General features: G+C 36.7%; 1 protein-coding gene across 3 annotated transcripts in view; it reads right to left on the bottom strand.

Annotated features, from left to right (window-relative positions):
• The window catches only part of MOCOS (molybdenum cofactor sulfurase), a 210,249-nt gene that overhangs the window by 43,568 nt on the left and 149,475 nt on the right, over window positions 1-17,206 (bottom strand). For all 3 annotated transcript variants that reach the window (XM_021528759.3, XM_077784950.1, XM_077784953.1), the window contains one exon: window positions 6,719-6,918. In XM_021528759.3, the coding sequence (XP_021384434.1) occupies window positions 6,719-6,918 (200 nt within the window). The remainder of the gene's footprint in view (window positions 1-6,718; window positions 6,919-17,206) is intronic.

Below are 17,206 nucleotides of genomic sequence, written 5' to 3'. Positions count from 1 at the left end.
TGTGCATGCAAAATGCTGTAGCTCGTTCCTTTTCTTCACTCCTGTAATTCACATATTGCCATTGCTCTAATTCTGTACACCACGTGTACAGTGGACTGGAGATGATCTTCTAGTGAAACTAAAAATATTGTCTAAGACACAATAGCAATTACTTTGAGAAATCAACCCACTTCAGGTATTGCCTGGTCCCTTTTATCAGGTAAGCAGTGATATGAATATGTATTGAATCAGCTGTGTGTATATACAAATGTATCCGCCACTTGATATCTGAAGATTTGACAGTATTTAACATATTTTTTCTCCATTCCTGTGAGGTGAGAGTAAATTGGGAAAATAAGGCATTTAATCCTTCAAGGTGACACTGAAAGCCTACAGTAGAAGGAGGGCATTTCACCTGGCTGTTGCCAGGTCCTGGTTACTAATCTAAGTCCAGCTGAACAATTTCTTAAGATATTACTAAAGGAAAAGGAAGCTTTTAAAAGAGAATATGAAACCAAAGCAGTGTGAAAAGTATTTACAGTATGAAAGCACTTCAGAACTGGCTATCACCATGATATTTACCTAGAGCAGCTGCTTTTTTTGTGCATTTCCCATCCTGCCTCACACCACTTTGTCCTGTGTTATTTTGTTTGCAGACCTATCCAAATACAAGCAGATGGAATAAGTTCTACCTGCATATACTGCTCTGTCTCTTCCCTTGTCACATCTCACCATACAACATTGCTTCATGCTTCTTGTCCAATTTTTCCTCCATCTTGGATGTCAGAAATACTCTTTATTTCTGCTTTTCTTCACAAATTGACGTCTCTTTATTTGGCCAATACATGTAATAATGGAGTCATTATTATTCTCTGCAGTGCGAGAAATTTAGTTTAAATACTAGGGGAATATTTTGCAGTACTGAATATAGTACTGCATGTATATACTGCATATAAAAATTGCTGCCATCTCTGAGAGTGTAATCATGGTGCGGTTATTTGTTTCTCTCTTTAATGAAGTTCCAGAACAAATTGCTCTGATAGGAAAGGTTTAAGTAAATATGACCATGCAATTCTAAGATATATTTTTCTTCCTCTACATCTCAAACCACAGAGTTGAATTTAGCTCGGCTGCTAAGCTGCTTACGTGAAAATTCACTAAGATAGAATTCTTTGGATGCAGAAGGATAAATAGGATTAAATGGAAAATGAAACTTTGTTTTTTGGGGGAGTCTCATTCTGATTTTGTCTTCTTCAAGCAAGGTGCTAATATCACCAAGGTTGTGGGGTTTATCCCTATATGAGCCATTTATTTAGGGTTGAACTTAATGATCCTTGCAGATCCATTCCAATTCGGAATATTCTGTGATCTGGAACTAAAGATGTACTCCTAACATGTACTGCTAGCAGAAAGAGGCTACCGGAGTACAGAAGGTGCCACAGTGAGTGGTAGGATGTAAGTGATTTGAGGCCATACATTCCGATGGAAGACCCTGGTCTTTGCTTCAGAATTATAGAAAGCAAGGGAGAAAAGAAAAAACCCAGTGGGTCATCAAGTCAATCCTTACTTTATATTAATTTCATGGTGGCTGAAATGGAGGAAAGTGAGCGAGACAGTGGGCACATACCATAATAAGAGCAGTCATCAAACCTTTTTATAGATTTAGACTGAAGGGATGCACACGAGAAGTCGTCTCTTGAAAAATGTTGATTTTCTTACTTTTAATTGAGAAGTGGGTGAAGAAAGTCAACTCAAAGTCTAGACCTCCCTTCACTCTATCTGGATTGATGAGGGTGAGCCAGGACATGGTAATGCAGGCTCCTAGGCAAAACTGATTATAATCTATGTGAGCAGGGTTCTCAGTCTTGAGAGGCAAAACTCATTCATATGCAACACTGCAGAAGAGCCTTCCTTAGGCAAACCAAAATGTTTACATTCTCTGTCTTTGGCAGCTATTCCTGTTATAGCAGTTTGTCTATCACACACAAGTGTGAAGTGGTAGGCAAGAAGGCTGAGACTGCTAATGGACTGATGCTCATTCCCTTCCTGACAGGATCTTTAGGGGACATGACAAGCATATATGTTCCCACTAAGGGAACTTTTGTAGGTGAGCCTATCACAGCAAGTTACTTGTGCTTTTAGGTTCAGGCTCCAAGCTAAGGAGGCACTGTGAAAAAGCAGAGTAGGGATGGATGCTGGTAATCCACAGCTGAAATGTGAAATGATGGTCATTTTTCAAAAAACAGCCATGATAGTTTGCTCGCTTTTTAAAGCCCATTACTGGCTCCATAATGCACAGGAGGAGAAAAAAAATATATTGTCTCAGAAAATTGGAGTGGAAAAAGTTTGGTAAGGGAAGGGCTATTTTTCAATACTGGCATAACAGTGAACTGAAAGTTATGGCTGGGTAAGGGCTCTCCAGTGCATACAATTCAACAAACATTTCAGGTAAAATTCCATCTGGCCATGTGTGTCTCCTACCTCTTTCCCTTCTTCTGGCTTCCAATCTGACTTTATGGAATAAAATGTGAAGGGATTGTAAAATCACTCTGAAATTATCTACTGAACACGCAAAAAGAATTTCGCAGGTCTTGTCTCTCTATCAAAACAAAGAGAAGATTTTATAAATTATATTGGCATAGAAGGTCTCCCAGAGCAGAGATGGTGATGTTTTTCACATCTGCAAGTGTGAAGAGAACATATAACATTTGCACTTTGACCCAGTTTATAAGAAATCCACTTTTTTGTGTGGATGATTGTTGTTTCAAATCTATGTTGTCCTCTTATGACTGTTCCATTTCTTTGACATTCAAATCAGGTTGGATTTTATAGAGTTCTATGCAAGTTGTTGCTGAAAAAAAAAATATGGCAAGGATGCAAACTGAGGCTGAGTCATTGCTGTCAGTGTTTGAGAGGCTGGAAAAGACTTGGGGATGACGGAACATATGATATTCATACATGCTGAAAGCTGCAGATATTCATTGTTAATGAATGAGCTGATGATTCTCTGTGTGAAGTGTTTGCTGCATTAGCTCAGCACCAGATATATATATATCTGTAACACCATCCTGTGTTATATCACAAGACCTCTTTAAAGTCTAGGTCTGATTGCTTTTATTTTTCAGGTAGCCTCACAAGGAAGCAGAAGATTGACAGTTTGCTGCTTTAATGTCAGCTCTTCTGCTTCTATCCTGCAGAGGTCCTTCATCTCTACCCCTGCACTTTTGCACCTTTCCAAATTACCAGTCTGTCATCTGTCCACACTTCATTAGCAGAAAAAATTACAATGCTGGGGAATTATCCATTCTTGACTAGACAAGTATATATGAAGAAGCCATTTGGCAAAAAGGCCATCTTCATGTCCTGGACCTGTCAAGTACACATCATATTTCAACCCCTGTTCATAACAGGGGCTTTTTGATGCTGCAGTGCAAATAAACACTTAACAAAATGACAGAGGTGCTACTGCAGAGAACAGGCATCTTGCATGAAAAGAATACAGGTGTCCTCCCAAGTGATTGTAAGAACAAATTACTACTGTACTGAAGGAAATAATTTTCATGGAAGGCATTTGGTGCAGCTCAAAGGAGGAAATTTAATGCAGTTTTAGTGCTCAAAGATGAGAGGTTTATGGAAATTTCAAAATGGTAGTAGATAAAGAAATGTTTCATGAAAAATCTAAATTAAAACCAAAGCTTTTGAGTGACTATTGTTGTTTGGAGTACACAAGTCCCTCTTATTTAATTGTTTTAATTACCATTTAGAGCAAAACCCTCTAAACTAGTAATTAAACTATCAATTAAACCAATGATACATATAGTATACAACACAAGTTTATTCCAAGTAGAATATTCTACGAATTACCCTGCAATAGTCACAAAGAAACATTTAAACAAAAAAGCAATAGGAATTCAACTAACTTCTATAATTATTTCACTCTCACCCTATCACTTCTTAACATCCAAATATTCTATATCATCTATATTGGGACAGGAGGCTGTAAAAATTGCTGCCGTCTCTGAGAGTGCAGTCATGACTATTTGTTTCTCACTTCAATGAAATGCCTTCATTTGCTCTTCAGAGCTGCAATGAAGGTTTTAGTCAAAGATGAACCTGAGATTGTGACTATTTCCTCTTGGTGCAATTGACCCTATGTATGTAATTCAAGAGTGTTTGTGTTTACTGGCACAATCTTGTGGGCTCCGGTAATTAAACTGATAACACCAACAAATGGCTTTCAACCATATGAGCAGGTAAGAATAACTTTCTTCCCCATTGCTACACAGACGAAAGACATAATTTTTTCTCTGTTTCCATTTTTCAGCAGTGGTATTACACATCATGTATTTCACTACACGCCTTTCACATCCTAAATATCTTGGGCTTAGTTCAGAGTTTTGAATATCATGCCAATTATGCAAATCTTGAGGCTTAAATGTAAGCTTGGTATACTCTGAAGACAGTGTCTACTTATGAAGTCTTTCTTGCCAATCTCAAGTGTTCCAAATAAACTGCTCCAATGCTCCTCATAATATTTTCTCTGGAATCAGTTGGCCATATCGTCCTTTTCAAGCTACCAAATATTAATGTCCAGTCACACCGTGCCCTACAACAGTCAATGGGCACATAACAATTGCCTGTCAGAGGGGCAAATAGAATTGGTTTGATGCCTTGTTATAAGTAATTAATTGTAAATGGGATATCATTCATAAAGGAATAGGACATTAGGTCATTTCTCCTTTAATATGCAAAGATAACCTGAGTCATTAACTGGTGTCCACTCTTGGTAGGTAAATGCCATCCAATTTTCCCTTCATAAAAAATTCCCCAAAATGTTTTTGGGAGCCTTCTGAACCTATGTTCTGCTGACTCAACTGGATTGCATTTGGACACTGCCCTGTGAATCTGGTATGAATGTGCAGACCATAGATGCCACAAAAGCCGAGGCCACTATTTCACTTCCAAACAATTAACAAAAGTATTGGATTTAACTATGATTCGAATAAACCTATATGAATTTAGACATGCATGCAGGTATGAAGAGATTGCACAGCAAGTTTGATGAAGCTTACTTTCTGTTGTATGTATTTTATTTGTAATCATAAACAAGAAGCAGCAAATGTTTTTCTTCCCCCTTCTATAAGGTGTCTATGAAAGAATTTCATTCTGTAAAGAAGCCAATTATATATATCACACATATTGTAGCTTTGGAAAGAATAGTGCTTGTTAATTTATAAAAGTCATTAAATTGCACATTATTTTTAATTAAACAAAGTAGTGTAACAGGAACAGCAGATGAGACTGAGATGCGTTTGAAAATTTTATAGCTCTTCATTCCACATATTCTAGAAATCCTCAGAATCTGGTGAACAGTACAATCCAGATCAATAAAGAAGCTTTTTATGAGCAGCCACTGTAGCAAACAGGCACAATGGATTCATAAGACTATGAAAGAATTTTTAACTTGAGGATACAGTTGACTTGTAAAAAGTGAAACACAGCTCAGCCAATTTTACTAAAAAGTTGTGAGAAACAGAAATCAGAATAAAGGTTTTGATTTTAATCAAAGAACAGAAGCAACATTGAAGTGTTTGAGGAGTTTTACAAACTCAGTTGTGTTAATATCTCAAATCTTTTCTGAACATTGTCACACATATTGAAGGCTACATAAATGGTTAATTCCCAAAATGTGGACTGCTTTGAAATGAAATGTGGTGAACATTTTCTGCTATTTGATAGCATTGACTAAAAAAGATGGATGTGAAGAAGAGCTTATTGAGTACTCTATGTTTGGCCATCATGTTTGTTCATTAGGTTAACACCTTAAAAAAAATGTCAAACTCCAAACTTGCAGCTACAAAACAAGTGCTTCACTTCTGCTCTCCCTAGTGAGAAATGTGTTTCTTCTTGTATTCTTGTAGAAGTATCTCCATGTTCCCCTCATTATTCTATTCTCTCAGGAAGCCAAGGAAAAAAACAAGTAAGCAAAACAAGAGCACTGTGGTTTTTCTGCCTTCTGCTGATGAGCAAGTGAGCAACTGTCCCTTATGTGACCCACTGCCTACACTGAGCACAGCCATACACACAATTATGGTCACTCTCTGCTGAAGGGAGAAAAGCCTAATGAAACTTCATCTTAAAAATACTCGGTATCCTGATAGATAAAGACTACAAAAAGACACTGAGAAAGACAGCATTTAAGAATTTCTTGAGCTTGAATCTCATTCTTTATACTGATCATTCCACTTTATTCCGTGGTTGCTCCGCTGAAGGGAAAAGAGAACTCTTTCATTAGTGACTGCAATACTCTGAGATCTAATTTCACTTGTATGTCAAAGCTCCAAGGCAGTCTCTTTATCAGCTTTTCCAGACTTGTTCTTCAATACCCAATTTTGAGTACTCTAGAGAAGGAAGCCAGCAAAAAATCAGACTGCCTAGTCAATGTATCCTGCTAAAACAGCCCACTTCCAAAATTCCTATTTGTGGAGCAATACATCTGTAAGATATTGCCTCTGGCTATTACGTATTTTGTATTTTGCTAGCACTATTTAGTGGATTCTTTTTCTACTGCTTTAAAAATGGTGTGTATATGTGGTGCAGAGCTATGAAGAAACAAACCCAAAACCTCAGAAAGGACTACTGTGAAAAAAATATGCATTTTAGGATGAAGAATTCATTGTGAACACACTTAAATTAAAGTACAACCGTAAACTCAAGTTAAGACAAGAGAAAAACATACCTGTGAAAAGCCGAGCACTTGTCCATTTTCATCCAGCACATTAAAATTAATGATTGGACCTTGGACATCAGGATTGCTGAAATCTGTATCACTGTAAATACGTACTACAGGAGCGCCATTGGCATATTTTAAGTTAGACAGCACAGTGTAGGTGTAGTGAGCTAATGCAAAGGTATGCTGTTTTATTTTCTCCATTCCACCTACAAAAGAAAAGTGCACATACATGTCAGGTGCATTATTTTTATGGCAATGTAAAAAAAAGTACGATTTTTCAGAATGGTGTAGTGTGAGGCAATTAGCACAAAATTGATAGTTTTGTGTTTCTTTAAATGCATATACAATTTTCAAGTGTTTCTTTCCTCATATAGAAGTTTCAGAAGTAGTGTTGCACCAAGGATTTATCTGTAGTTAATTTAGTGTAGAAAGCTAAAGTTTCACTGAAATGGTTTACAGGAATTACAAGATTATATACTTCCAGTCTATACATAAAACTAAGATGTTTATACTTCCAGTCTATACATAAAACTAATTTGTTCTGGTACAAATAAACTGAAAATCAAGTTTTTCTCCAGATCTAACTCTGGAGATCATGGGAACACAGAAATCAAACTGTTATGCCTGAGATAAAATAAAAATAATAAAATTCTAAATGTAATGACTAAATTTAAATGTCATTTTACAAGGAAATTACTTGGAAAAAGGGCATTGTGAATTTTTCACTGACTACACACATGCACTTTGGGGGCTCAAGAGAAACTTTACAGACAAGTCTTCACAGAACTTGGCCTGGAAAAGGCATAAAGAGGAAATATATGTTTTTTGTGATTTTTTTTTGTTTTTTTTTTTTTTTTTTTTTTTTTTTTTGTTTGTTTGTTTGTTTGTTTGTTTGTTTGTTTTGTGTGGGAACCCCGGCCTTATTCTGGGTTCCCATGTGGTGGTGAAATTCCTCCTCCAACCTGTGCTTCCAAAGAAAAACTGCGCAGGCTCTTGCTGTTCGGTCTCAAGGCAGTTTATTGTTGGTTATCTAAAAGATTGTCTTCTCGGGCTGCGGCTGTTTGGTCAGCGGCCCAGGCAGAGACACACACACACCCTGACATCCTCTCCGTCTGCTGTTTTCTTCTCTCCCCCCACCCAGGGCTGCTGCTATCTTTTATATGTTTATAGTTTTCCCCAATACCTACTACCTATATTACAAAGTGCTTTTCTACTCTAAACCAATCTGTGAATGCCAACATCACCAAGAACATGAAGGCAAGGAAGAAGAAGGAGGAAGAAAAGGATCAGCCCACTTTCCTCCATCTTAGAACTTCTGACCCCCAGGTACAAAGTGAAAACACCCCTGTACATGTGCTAAAACCCCCCTGTACAACACTAAAAAAATTTCCCCTCTACTTTGTAACTACTTTTACTATATTATCTAACCCTTTGTGACTGCTTATTCCACCTCCAAAGTTAGTAACTCATTCCATGGCTCAAACTCAAAATCACAGCTGTTTCCAGCTGTCTGCCAGGGTCTAAAATGCTTCTGACCAAGGCCTAATACCTCTAAAAATGTCTGAGAGACATTTTGAGTTCCCACAGTTTTGTTAGTTTTTTTTTTGTTTTGTTTTGTTTTGTTTTGTTTTGTTTTTTTGCTTCACTGTGGTTTGGAAGAGAGAACTGATGATCTCTTCATAATGTCAGCTCTTTGAGGAGAAGTTGTGTCTTTGCTAGATGTCCCTATTGAAGGGGTTTCTATTAGACTGAGCACTGCACTATGGTGGGTTTAAACTACGTGGAAAGAACAAAAATGCACGAAGAATCACCAAAGACCTCTTGAAGTAGAAGAACATTTTTCTTATTGGGTTTTAGACCCAGAGTATTTTCTGTAATGCTGAATATCCTATTTGAGGCTCATTTTATTTTACCTTTTTTTATTAATATTTGTAACTACGAATCTCATGCTTATTCTGCGCATATTACTTCTATACCTGAGCATCTGGAAAGTTCCACGCTTGAAAATTTGTAATCTTGTTGACTTTTGTGCCTTTATTAATAAAAAGACCACATCATTTATGAATGCATATAAAGGGAAAAAATAAGATATATTTCTCCTGACATGCAGAAAAACTGCAGCAGCATCTGTTATTTCACTATTTTTTGGCGTTTCTCTATTATGTATGATCTCCTTTAGATAAACTGGGAAAGCATATGTTAAAAGCATAGTAACAGATTAGATATAAGGTGGAAGTATATTTTTTTGATGCTGAAGAATAATAAAGAGGAATAAGATATTTAATGGAATACTAACATGCAAAGCACTTGCAAGGAAGCGTGCTGGAAGCTAATCAGTGCAATTTCTGGATGTTAGCCACAGTAAACTTGGTAAGCATCTCTAGAACACTTTGATCTGAAAGATGATTTGTATTTTCAGAGTCTCTGAGAATAAAAGACTGACTAATCAGAAATGTCCTAGTCATTGTAGGGTAGAAGTTAAGAGTCTTGAAATAGCAAAACAGAAAACCAAAACCACACACACACACACAAAAAAAAGTAAATTCTGAGTGTTTGCCAGAAAGTAGCTGTCTTAAGAGAAGTGACTGCCTTGTCAGCTTCTGAGATGTGCCTAATCTCCTGATTCAGAGCTTTTCCAAACTGACAGGAATCTTTTAATAGAAGATTAAACTACTGTCCTTGTGCCTGGTTGAAGAAATCACTTATTCAGAAATTTCAGTCACTCATTCACAGCAATCATCCCTGTTATCATTTCTATATTGTTTTCAGCTATTTTCCTTTAAAGTTTCTTAATCACATTTCCTTGTTCATTAGCAAAAAGCTGATGAGTCTTTTAATTATTTATTCTGACAAATCCAAATGCAATAGCCTGCAGTTGGTTTCCTGCCCTGTGATTGGAGAAAGGAAGCTGTGTTGCCAGGGTCCCATATTTTTAAGTAGCAGAATAGGTGGTAATTAGGTCTGATGTCACAGAAAACCTTGTGGAAAAACTGCCAATAATCTGAAATTTATTCTAACAGAAAAAGGGATATATTTATTCTGACAGAAAAAGGGGAAAATAGCTGTGATTTATTTTTATTTTGTTCAACAAAATTATCTGTACTGTGTATTATATAAATCCAGTGCTTACTTCATCTCCCTCCTAGGAGTAAGAATGGAAGGAAGAGAAAATAAAAGCCAGAACAAATCTCTGAGAATAAAAGTAATAACACATGATAAGCCTTTTGTAAGACTTACAATTCAGAGAAATCATCGATACTTCACCTCAAGAACATGATAGGAAGGACTCAAGAGCCCTGACTTCTTCTCAGTTTAGGGTTTTTATTCCCTACAGCTGCATTATCTCATTAAGGTGAATTGCATCTAGTTGCTCCTAAAAATTATTTTAAAATTAGGAACAATTTATGCATTCTGTAATTTGGATCAGAATTAATCCTATGTCTAAAATACATCAGATGAAGCCTATCTAGTATCATCCATGGTATTTATGTGTATAATGTGTGTAGGAACACACACAGCACATGGAATGCTCACAGTCCACAAACTGCACTCATTAGTAACTTCGTGGTAAATTTCTGAGCAGAAGAGATTGACAAAGCAAGTTTCTACTTACTTTTGTGTACACATCTCCTTGACACAATATAGTAGCAAACCTGTGGAGATGTTGTTACACCTCATATTGCTGATTGTATGCTCACACACTACAGCATTCTGACAGGTCAGCACCATCTCAGACTTGCCATCCCAACTTATACCTCAGACTAGGTATTGTTATGGAAAGTTATACTGTTCAAGTATGGAAAATTTAGAGTGCCACTGCACTGGATAAGCCACTGATAAATTTATAATGTCAGCTTTTCTGTAGGAATTGCATTTATGCATATCCCTCTTCACAGAGACTGTGGGACAGTTAAGTCATATGGAAGAGAAGGAGAAGTTATGCCACACTTGCAAGAGGGCACAAACTGTGTGCATTCAAACTATTCACAATTGTCATCATGGTGTAGGAAATCCACTGCTTGTCTTGCCTGCTGATAACATCTTGTATTTGCATTACCTCTGCCTTGTTAGCTGCTTGTTCTGTGCAAAATAGAATAAGATTTTTTTTCCAGTGGAATTTTATCTAATCAGATAAGTCTGAGATATACAGATGTCCAATAAATATTCAATAAAGAATGAGTCTGAGTTAGCATGGTCCTGGTTTTGCATTGCATAATGGTACACACGTAATGGCATATTTTCTACTCTCCAAAAGACCCAGGATTTCAGCAGCCCAAATGTTCAAATGTTAGTTCTTCCTGAAAGGGCTGTAGACAAATAGGCATATGTCAACACCTATAAAAGATTTTGAATAAAGAGATTAAGATAAAGCAGAGACTGGAAAGGAGCCTCTAGAATGAAAGATTTAAGTCTTAAGGTTTTCAGGCTTTACTCAGAAATCCCTGTGATCTGCATTCAAACATATTTTTTGTCTCTCTTATTATGAGAAGCTAAATACTGGAGATAAGGAAGAAGAGAAATATAAAACAAATACACAGTTATTGTTCTAATGCAGTGTGAAAAAGCTACAGAAATTGAGGCTTAAGGGCAACAAATTCTCTATCACTCCAGTAAATCCAAGCTCATATATATGTTTGGATAAGAGAAAGATCACTGTGATTCACTATGCATCAGCACCATGCAATAGATAGCAATGAGGCAGAGAAATAATGAGTTGAAATCTCAGCAAACCAATCAGCAGGGAGTGAGACCATGATGTAGCCACCTTCTACTGTACCCCAAATGAGACAGATCACCAGGCAGGACCAGTGAGACAATGTGCTAATGAAGCCATGGAACATGGAAATCCTGTCAAACATTTGGAGTCCTTCCTTTACTTCCTCCAAGAAGTGTAAAATAGGATTAATTTCTGAGCTTTTTTTTCTCTTTTTTTTGTATAGAATTGGATGTATGTATCTGTCACCTATTTAGTGTTAGACTTCCCACTAAAAAACCTCTTAAGGATGTACTTGGTAATGGTAATTTTTGGTGAATTTGAGTGTTTCAGCTTAAACCACATTAAACAATGTATTCTAACCACTGCTATTCTTTAGTACTCCTGTTTTAAGCAAAATGCTGCAAACATGAAAATGAAATATTCTTAAGATGATCCAGCTCCCTGCCCCCAAAGTGTAACCTCGAAATATTAAAAATAGAATACAAGAAAAGAAAATGAAGAGAAGAAAATATAATCAATCAGCTTGGTAGAGCATCTAGATTTATAAAAAAAATATTAAATATACCCACTCCTGGTGAGTTTTTCCCCTAAATTAGGATAATAGTTGCCCTAAGTAAGACCAAATCTAGCTACTGCCTGTTTCCCAGAGTGAGGAGTAACAGATGCCTAGAGGACAAAAAAATTATGAAAAAGGTATGTAATTTCTCATCAGCTACAATGAAGTAAAAAAAAAAAATATATATATATATATATATATATATATATATATATATATATATATATATGTATATATATGTATATATATACTACAAAAAATCTCAAGATATGAAAATGTCCTTATGGGTTGGCTAACAGCAACCAAACAGAACTAAAAATCTAAACAGTTTTTAAAACAGAACTAAGGGTAGAAAAGCCACTCGGGGAATTTGAACATTACAATTAATACATTAACATTCCCTAGGTGTCAACAGAGAAGAGCTCCTCTGATGTAAGAGAACTGCAATATTGCCCATAACTGTTACCAAAATATCACTCATTTATTTCAAAATAAACCACTGTAAATGGCTTACCAGCCAATTCATAAAAATATCTATCCCATGGAAAAGGCATAAGGCATGGACAGATTGCAAACCCCTCTTTCACTCTGACTCACATGGCCAGTTCAATCAACTTGATCTATAAAACATGTGTAATAAAGATCAGTTTGGGGAACATAAAGTTTCTGTTTCTACAGCTAAGGTAATTGCATTTGAGAGCAAGAAGAGTAAAATCTGTGTCCCCAGTTGTTATTGGTGCTTCTGAAAAAATAATGCAGGCTTCTTTCTAAAGTTAAGATGTAACAAAAAGAATCACATAAAAAGAAAATTTCAGTTATGAAATGGGTTTTTTTCCTTGAAAAGTACATAATATGGTTTGAAAGTACATAATCAACTGGCAAGAATCCATATCACAAGATCAGTGTCCAGACCAAAACTTTAGATGGAGTCCTGCAATTTAATGATGTACTTTCTGTGTGTCCAACACAGAGAGCCATGTTACACTCACAACACAACTAAATCCATGCAGAATTCAATGGGTAATAGGGGGACCTTTTACTCTCTCAACACTAATTCTTTGCATAATAGCTTCAATCCTTTTATTGTCCTCCTTCTCCCACACCATCTCAATAGTTTAAGAATGTGGGAAGCAACTGCTTAATCCTCTATTCAGAATGTTATACTGAAACCAAACATGAAACACATAGTTGGTGTTTATCTTAATGAACAGAAGGCTCTTTGATGCCCCATCTCCCACTTCTTTAGAGCAGCTAATTCAAGCTCTGTTTTCACACAGTGAGGGGAGTTCGAAGTCTCTATTCTAAATAAAATGAGCAGTGCACTGTGAAAGAAGCAGCTCCTAATTTTCAAACATCATAATGAAGAATACTTTGCCTTTTAAAAAAAATTTTGGGAGTTTCATGAAAGCAGGGAAGTAGTACATGCCAGCTGTCTGATTCACTTTTAGTATAAATATTTTAATTACAGGTACAATTCTACTTCAGTTAACTGCTTCTTAGACTAATAGCTATCTAAGAATTCAAGTAAGCTACATTTAATTTACTGTTTGCTATTAAGAGATTTCTTTTTTGAGCCAGGGGAGGGTATTTCTGTCCATCCTTTCTTTTCTTCCATGCTCCCATGCCGTACTCTCAGCAGAGGAAATAATTTCAAGATGACTTTTCAAACTATAAAACCAGCAAGATAAAAGATGACTGGAGAGTCTTTCTCAAAAAGGCAGAGTGCTTTGCACACCTCATGGAAGCAGCATTCAAACTGCACCTCCAGAGTACACCTCCAGACATAAGCCCACAGAGAACAGCAGAATCATCCCTAAAATATGTATTTATGTGATACTCACATTTTACCTCTAAAGGCTTTATCTCCCAAGGTTTTTCTCAGTCCAGCAGAACAACTTCTGCTTATGATTCTGTCATCTTAAGGACAAAATGCAAGAGAAGCTTGTACTATAAAAGCACATGAATTCTCCTGGCAGCTGTTAGAAACCTGAGTGTTACATCCAGTCCTGCTTTCTGCTTTATTATGAAATGTCTCTGTCCTTTGTTTAATGGAGCCTACTGCACACAATTCCTTGAAGTCAGCATGTGGAAGCTTAACTGCTGCTTGTTCCCTGGAATTTTTAACTCTCCACAATTAGTCTGCTAATATAAGGCAGAGCATAAAGCTCTTTCTTTATCTCACAGTTATATCAAGGGAATTTAGAAAATGTAAGATGAGGCATTAAGTCTTAAGTTTTCAAGCCAGTAAGACTAATCTGAACTTGATTTTGCATGAACACTTATTTATTAATTTTTAACTTACTTATTCAAGTCAGGAGCAACTTTCTAATCACTGTAACATAGCTGGAGGAGAATCTTTGTCATCTGCTCAGCTGAACTGATACTATTATCAGATCTGCAGTTAAGTCAAATTCCTCCAAAAAAATAACTTTTCTACAAGACCCACCCACCAGTGCTACTTGACATTATCATGATTTTCTAACATCTCCACAGTTTTATGGGTTGTTTGTTTTCATTTTCCCCTGAGGGGAGGTGCAGACCAATGGATATCAACAACTTGCACCAAAAATAGACTGAATATTAAGAGAAATCCAGATGTTTGGGGCGGGGGTGGGGGGGTGGGGTGGTGGGAGGAAATTTTTTCCTCACCATCAAGAGGATCCTTTAAAATATTCTGAAAACCCTGACAGCTTCCTTCTTTTCCTTCCTAAGATGACAGATCCCAGTCTAAAGCCTTGCTAGGATATAAATCAGTTCTGCTTCAAAGCTCACCCTGCCTGCATTAGGTGAAGAAGAATGGGTAATGCTCTGCACAGAACTCACACCTCAGTACCCCTTACTTTGACTCTACCTTCCAATAGGCTTTGTGTTAGCAAAAAAATTAGCATAACATTTTTGGACTCTCTCTGTTATTGAAATACTTTGGTGTCCACTGCAGCATATTGATTTGCAGTACAGTTTTTTCTTTACTTGTAATTTTGGTAGGACACCATTCTGCTTTTTATCTGACCATCGCTGAACCAAGGCTTTTCCTGCTAGTGTATGAAGTAATGGGATGCTCCATCTATGCTCTTGTGCAGCCTTTGCATCCTTCTCTTTTTAAGGCTCCACAGAACTTTCCCATCACAGCAATACAGTAAATACCACATGTTCATTTAATTAAACCAAGAATCACAATACGCTGAAAGAAAAGTTTCCAGAGAATAAATCTTAAGGCATGATGCTTTAAGATACTTTAAGTTATGGAACAAGAAAAAAAAATCAATTTCCCCATGTCCTATTTGTAACATTCAGGAATAAGAAGTTAGTAAAATAATTTCTATCCTTTTTTATGAAAAGAACAATATTTTTCATAGTGAAATTTTGGATTTATTGATACTAACAACATTTTAATAGCCTTAAAGGATGCTTTGCCATTTGTTTTGCATTCTGAGACTAGGTCTCTCCTGGTACTGTAATAATAGTAATAGTAATAGTAATAGTAATAATAATAATAATAATAATAACAATAATAATAATAACAACAACAACAATAATAATAGCTACCACGGAAGGAAGGGTGTCATTAATGAAACAGTGGTAATAAAGCAAATACAATGAATTATGAAAACTGCCTTGAATTTTCTCTGATTTGATGTCTTAATTGTTAGGAAGCATGTAGTCAATATAAAGAAGTGCTCTGAGTTCTGGAATGTCATGCTAAACTGAATCATGCCAGGGCTTCTCCCAGGCTTTTTAACCAGGCTAATGTTGTTTTAACAATTATCTACACTAACACCACAAAAGAGACCTATAGCTAACGTATAATCTGCCCTGAGGTCACAGAATGAAGTCTGCTTTACATCAGTCACTGTTCTTTGGAGAACCAAAATGTGACCCACTGACACACCTTCCCTCCTGTGGCTGTCTTTTCTGACTGGACACAGCAGGCTCAGACCTCTTGAAGTTCATTGTTGAGTTTGTGAGATGTGTGAACACGCAAAACATTCTACAGATAGTGAAAGGAAAAACTGTGAGCAAAAAGTGAAAGTGGCTACTTGGCACAGTGCTACACACTCTCAACACACAGGTTCAGCAATGATGTTATAGTTCCAGCCTCACTTCTCAAGAGTTCATGCAATAAAAGTGAGATGACAGTACTTCTTAGAGTATAGCCATTGCTGGGGGATGCTCAGCAATCACTCCTGTAAAAGAGCATCAGGTTTTTTTATAAGAAGAATGTCCTGCAGTGTTGGCTGTCATAAATTAACTTCTGGGAGGTTTTTATTACACTGCTCATTCCTTTAAGCTTCTGAAACCCACTGCACCTAGAAGGTTGTGTGGTCTCTGTCAAGGGGACGATGAGCAATAAGAAAGTGTGCTGGATTAAGACTGAATGTAATTTTATAAGCATGGAATAGGTATTTTACTCAATTGTAAACTCAATGAGCTTACAGATCTACTAAACAGAAGACTAGAAGAGAAATCTAAGGTAGAAAATGTTGATATAAAATAAATTATTACAGGTTTTGCTTCCTTATAAAGACTGTAGGTAGTGTGCTTCTGAAAAAAATCAGCATTCTTGGCCTTACATCAGCTTCAATAAACTGTAATGCCATAAATCAGTCAAAATCCATACTTCAGATTCAGTTTAGAAGAGTTGAAGTATTGAAGACATGAGCAATTCTTACGTGCACCACTTGCTGTCTCATGCTGTAAATCAAACTCCATGGTGATCTTGGGAGCTGCTTCTGAAGACAGATTTGGGCAAGGTTAAAAGAAAACACTGATGTGGGCAAGGCACCAGTGAAGGATGAGTGCTGCCAACACAGAGGGAGCCACTGACAGGGAAAAGAAGAAAGGCAGCAAGTACTGAGGAAGCCCTGGCCTTTTCTCATGGCAACCCACTACATTATGAGCTCTACAGAGGGAAGGGAAAAGGAGTAGGGGCTGCTGCAGCTCTCAGATGAGGGACTTCGAAGTTACAGTGTAAACAAATAGCTTGAAAAAAAAACCATTTTCCTCAACCAGAAAGGTTGAGTCAAGAGAAGTATTAGAAGCTGTCCAAGCTTCATCACACCTTTGGTGGTCTTACATATCTAGGTGATAGTCCTACAGGAATTACATCATCCTGGTGAAGTACTTTGCAGGAGAGAGAAGACACTTAATTCGAAGCTGTAGCAAACTTTAGACCAATTAGGAGTGGAGTGATTAATCAAACTGTTCAAACATTTGTCTGCAA

The sequence above is a fragment of the Lonchura striata genome, chromosome 1 (assembly GCF_046129695.1).
Source record: "Lonchura striata isolate bLonStr1 chromosome 1, bLonStr1.mat, whole genome shotgun sequence".
NCBI lineage: Eukaryota > Metazoa > Chordata > Aves > Passeriformes > Estrildidae > Lonchura > Lonchura striata.
Note: the sequence above shows the minus strand (reverse complement) of the source record. Positions and strands in the feature narration are given on the sequence as shown.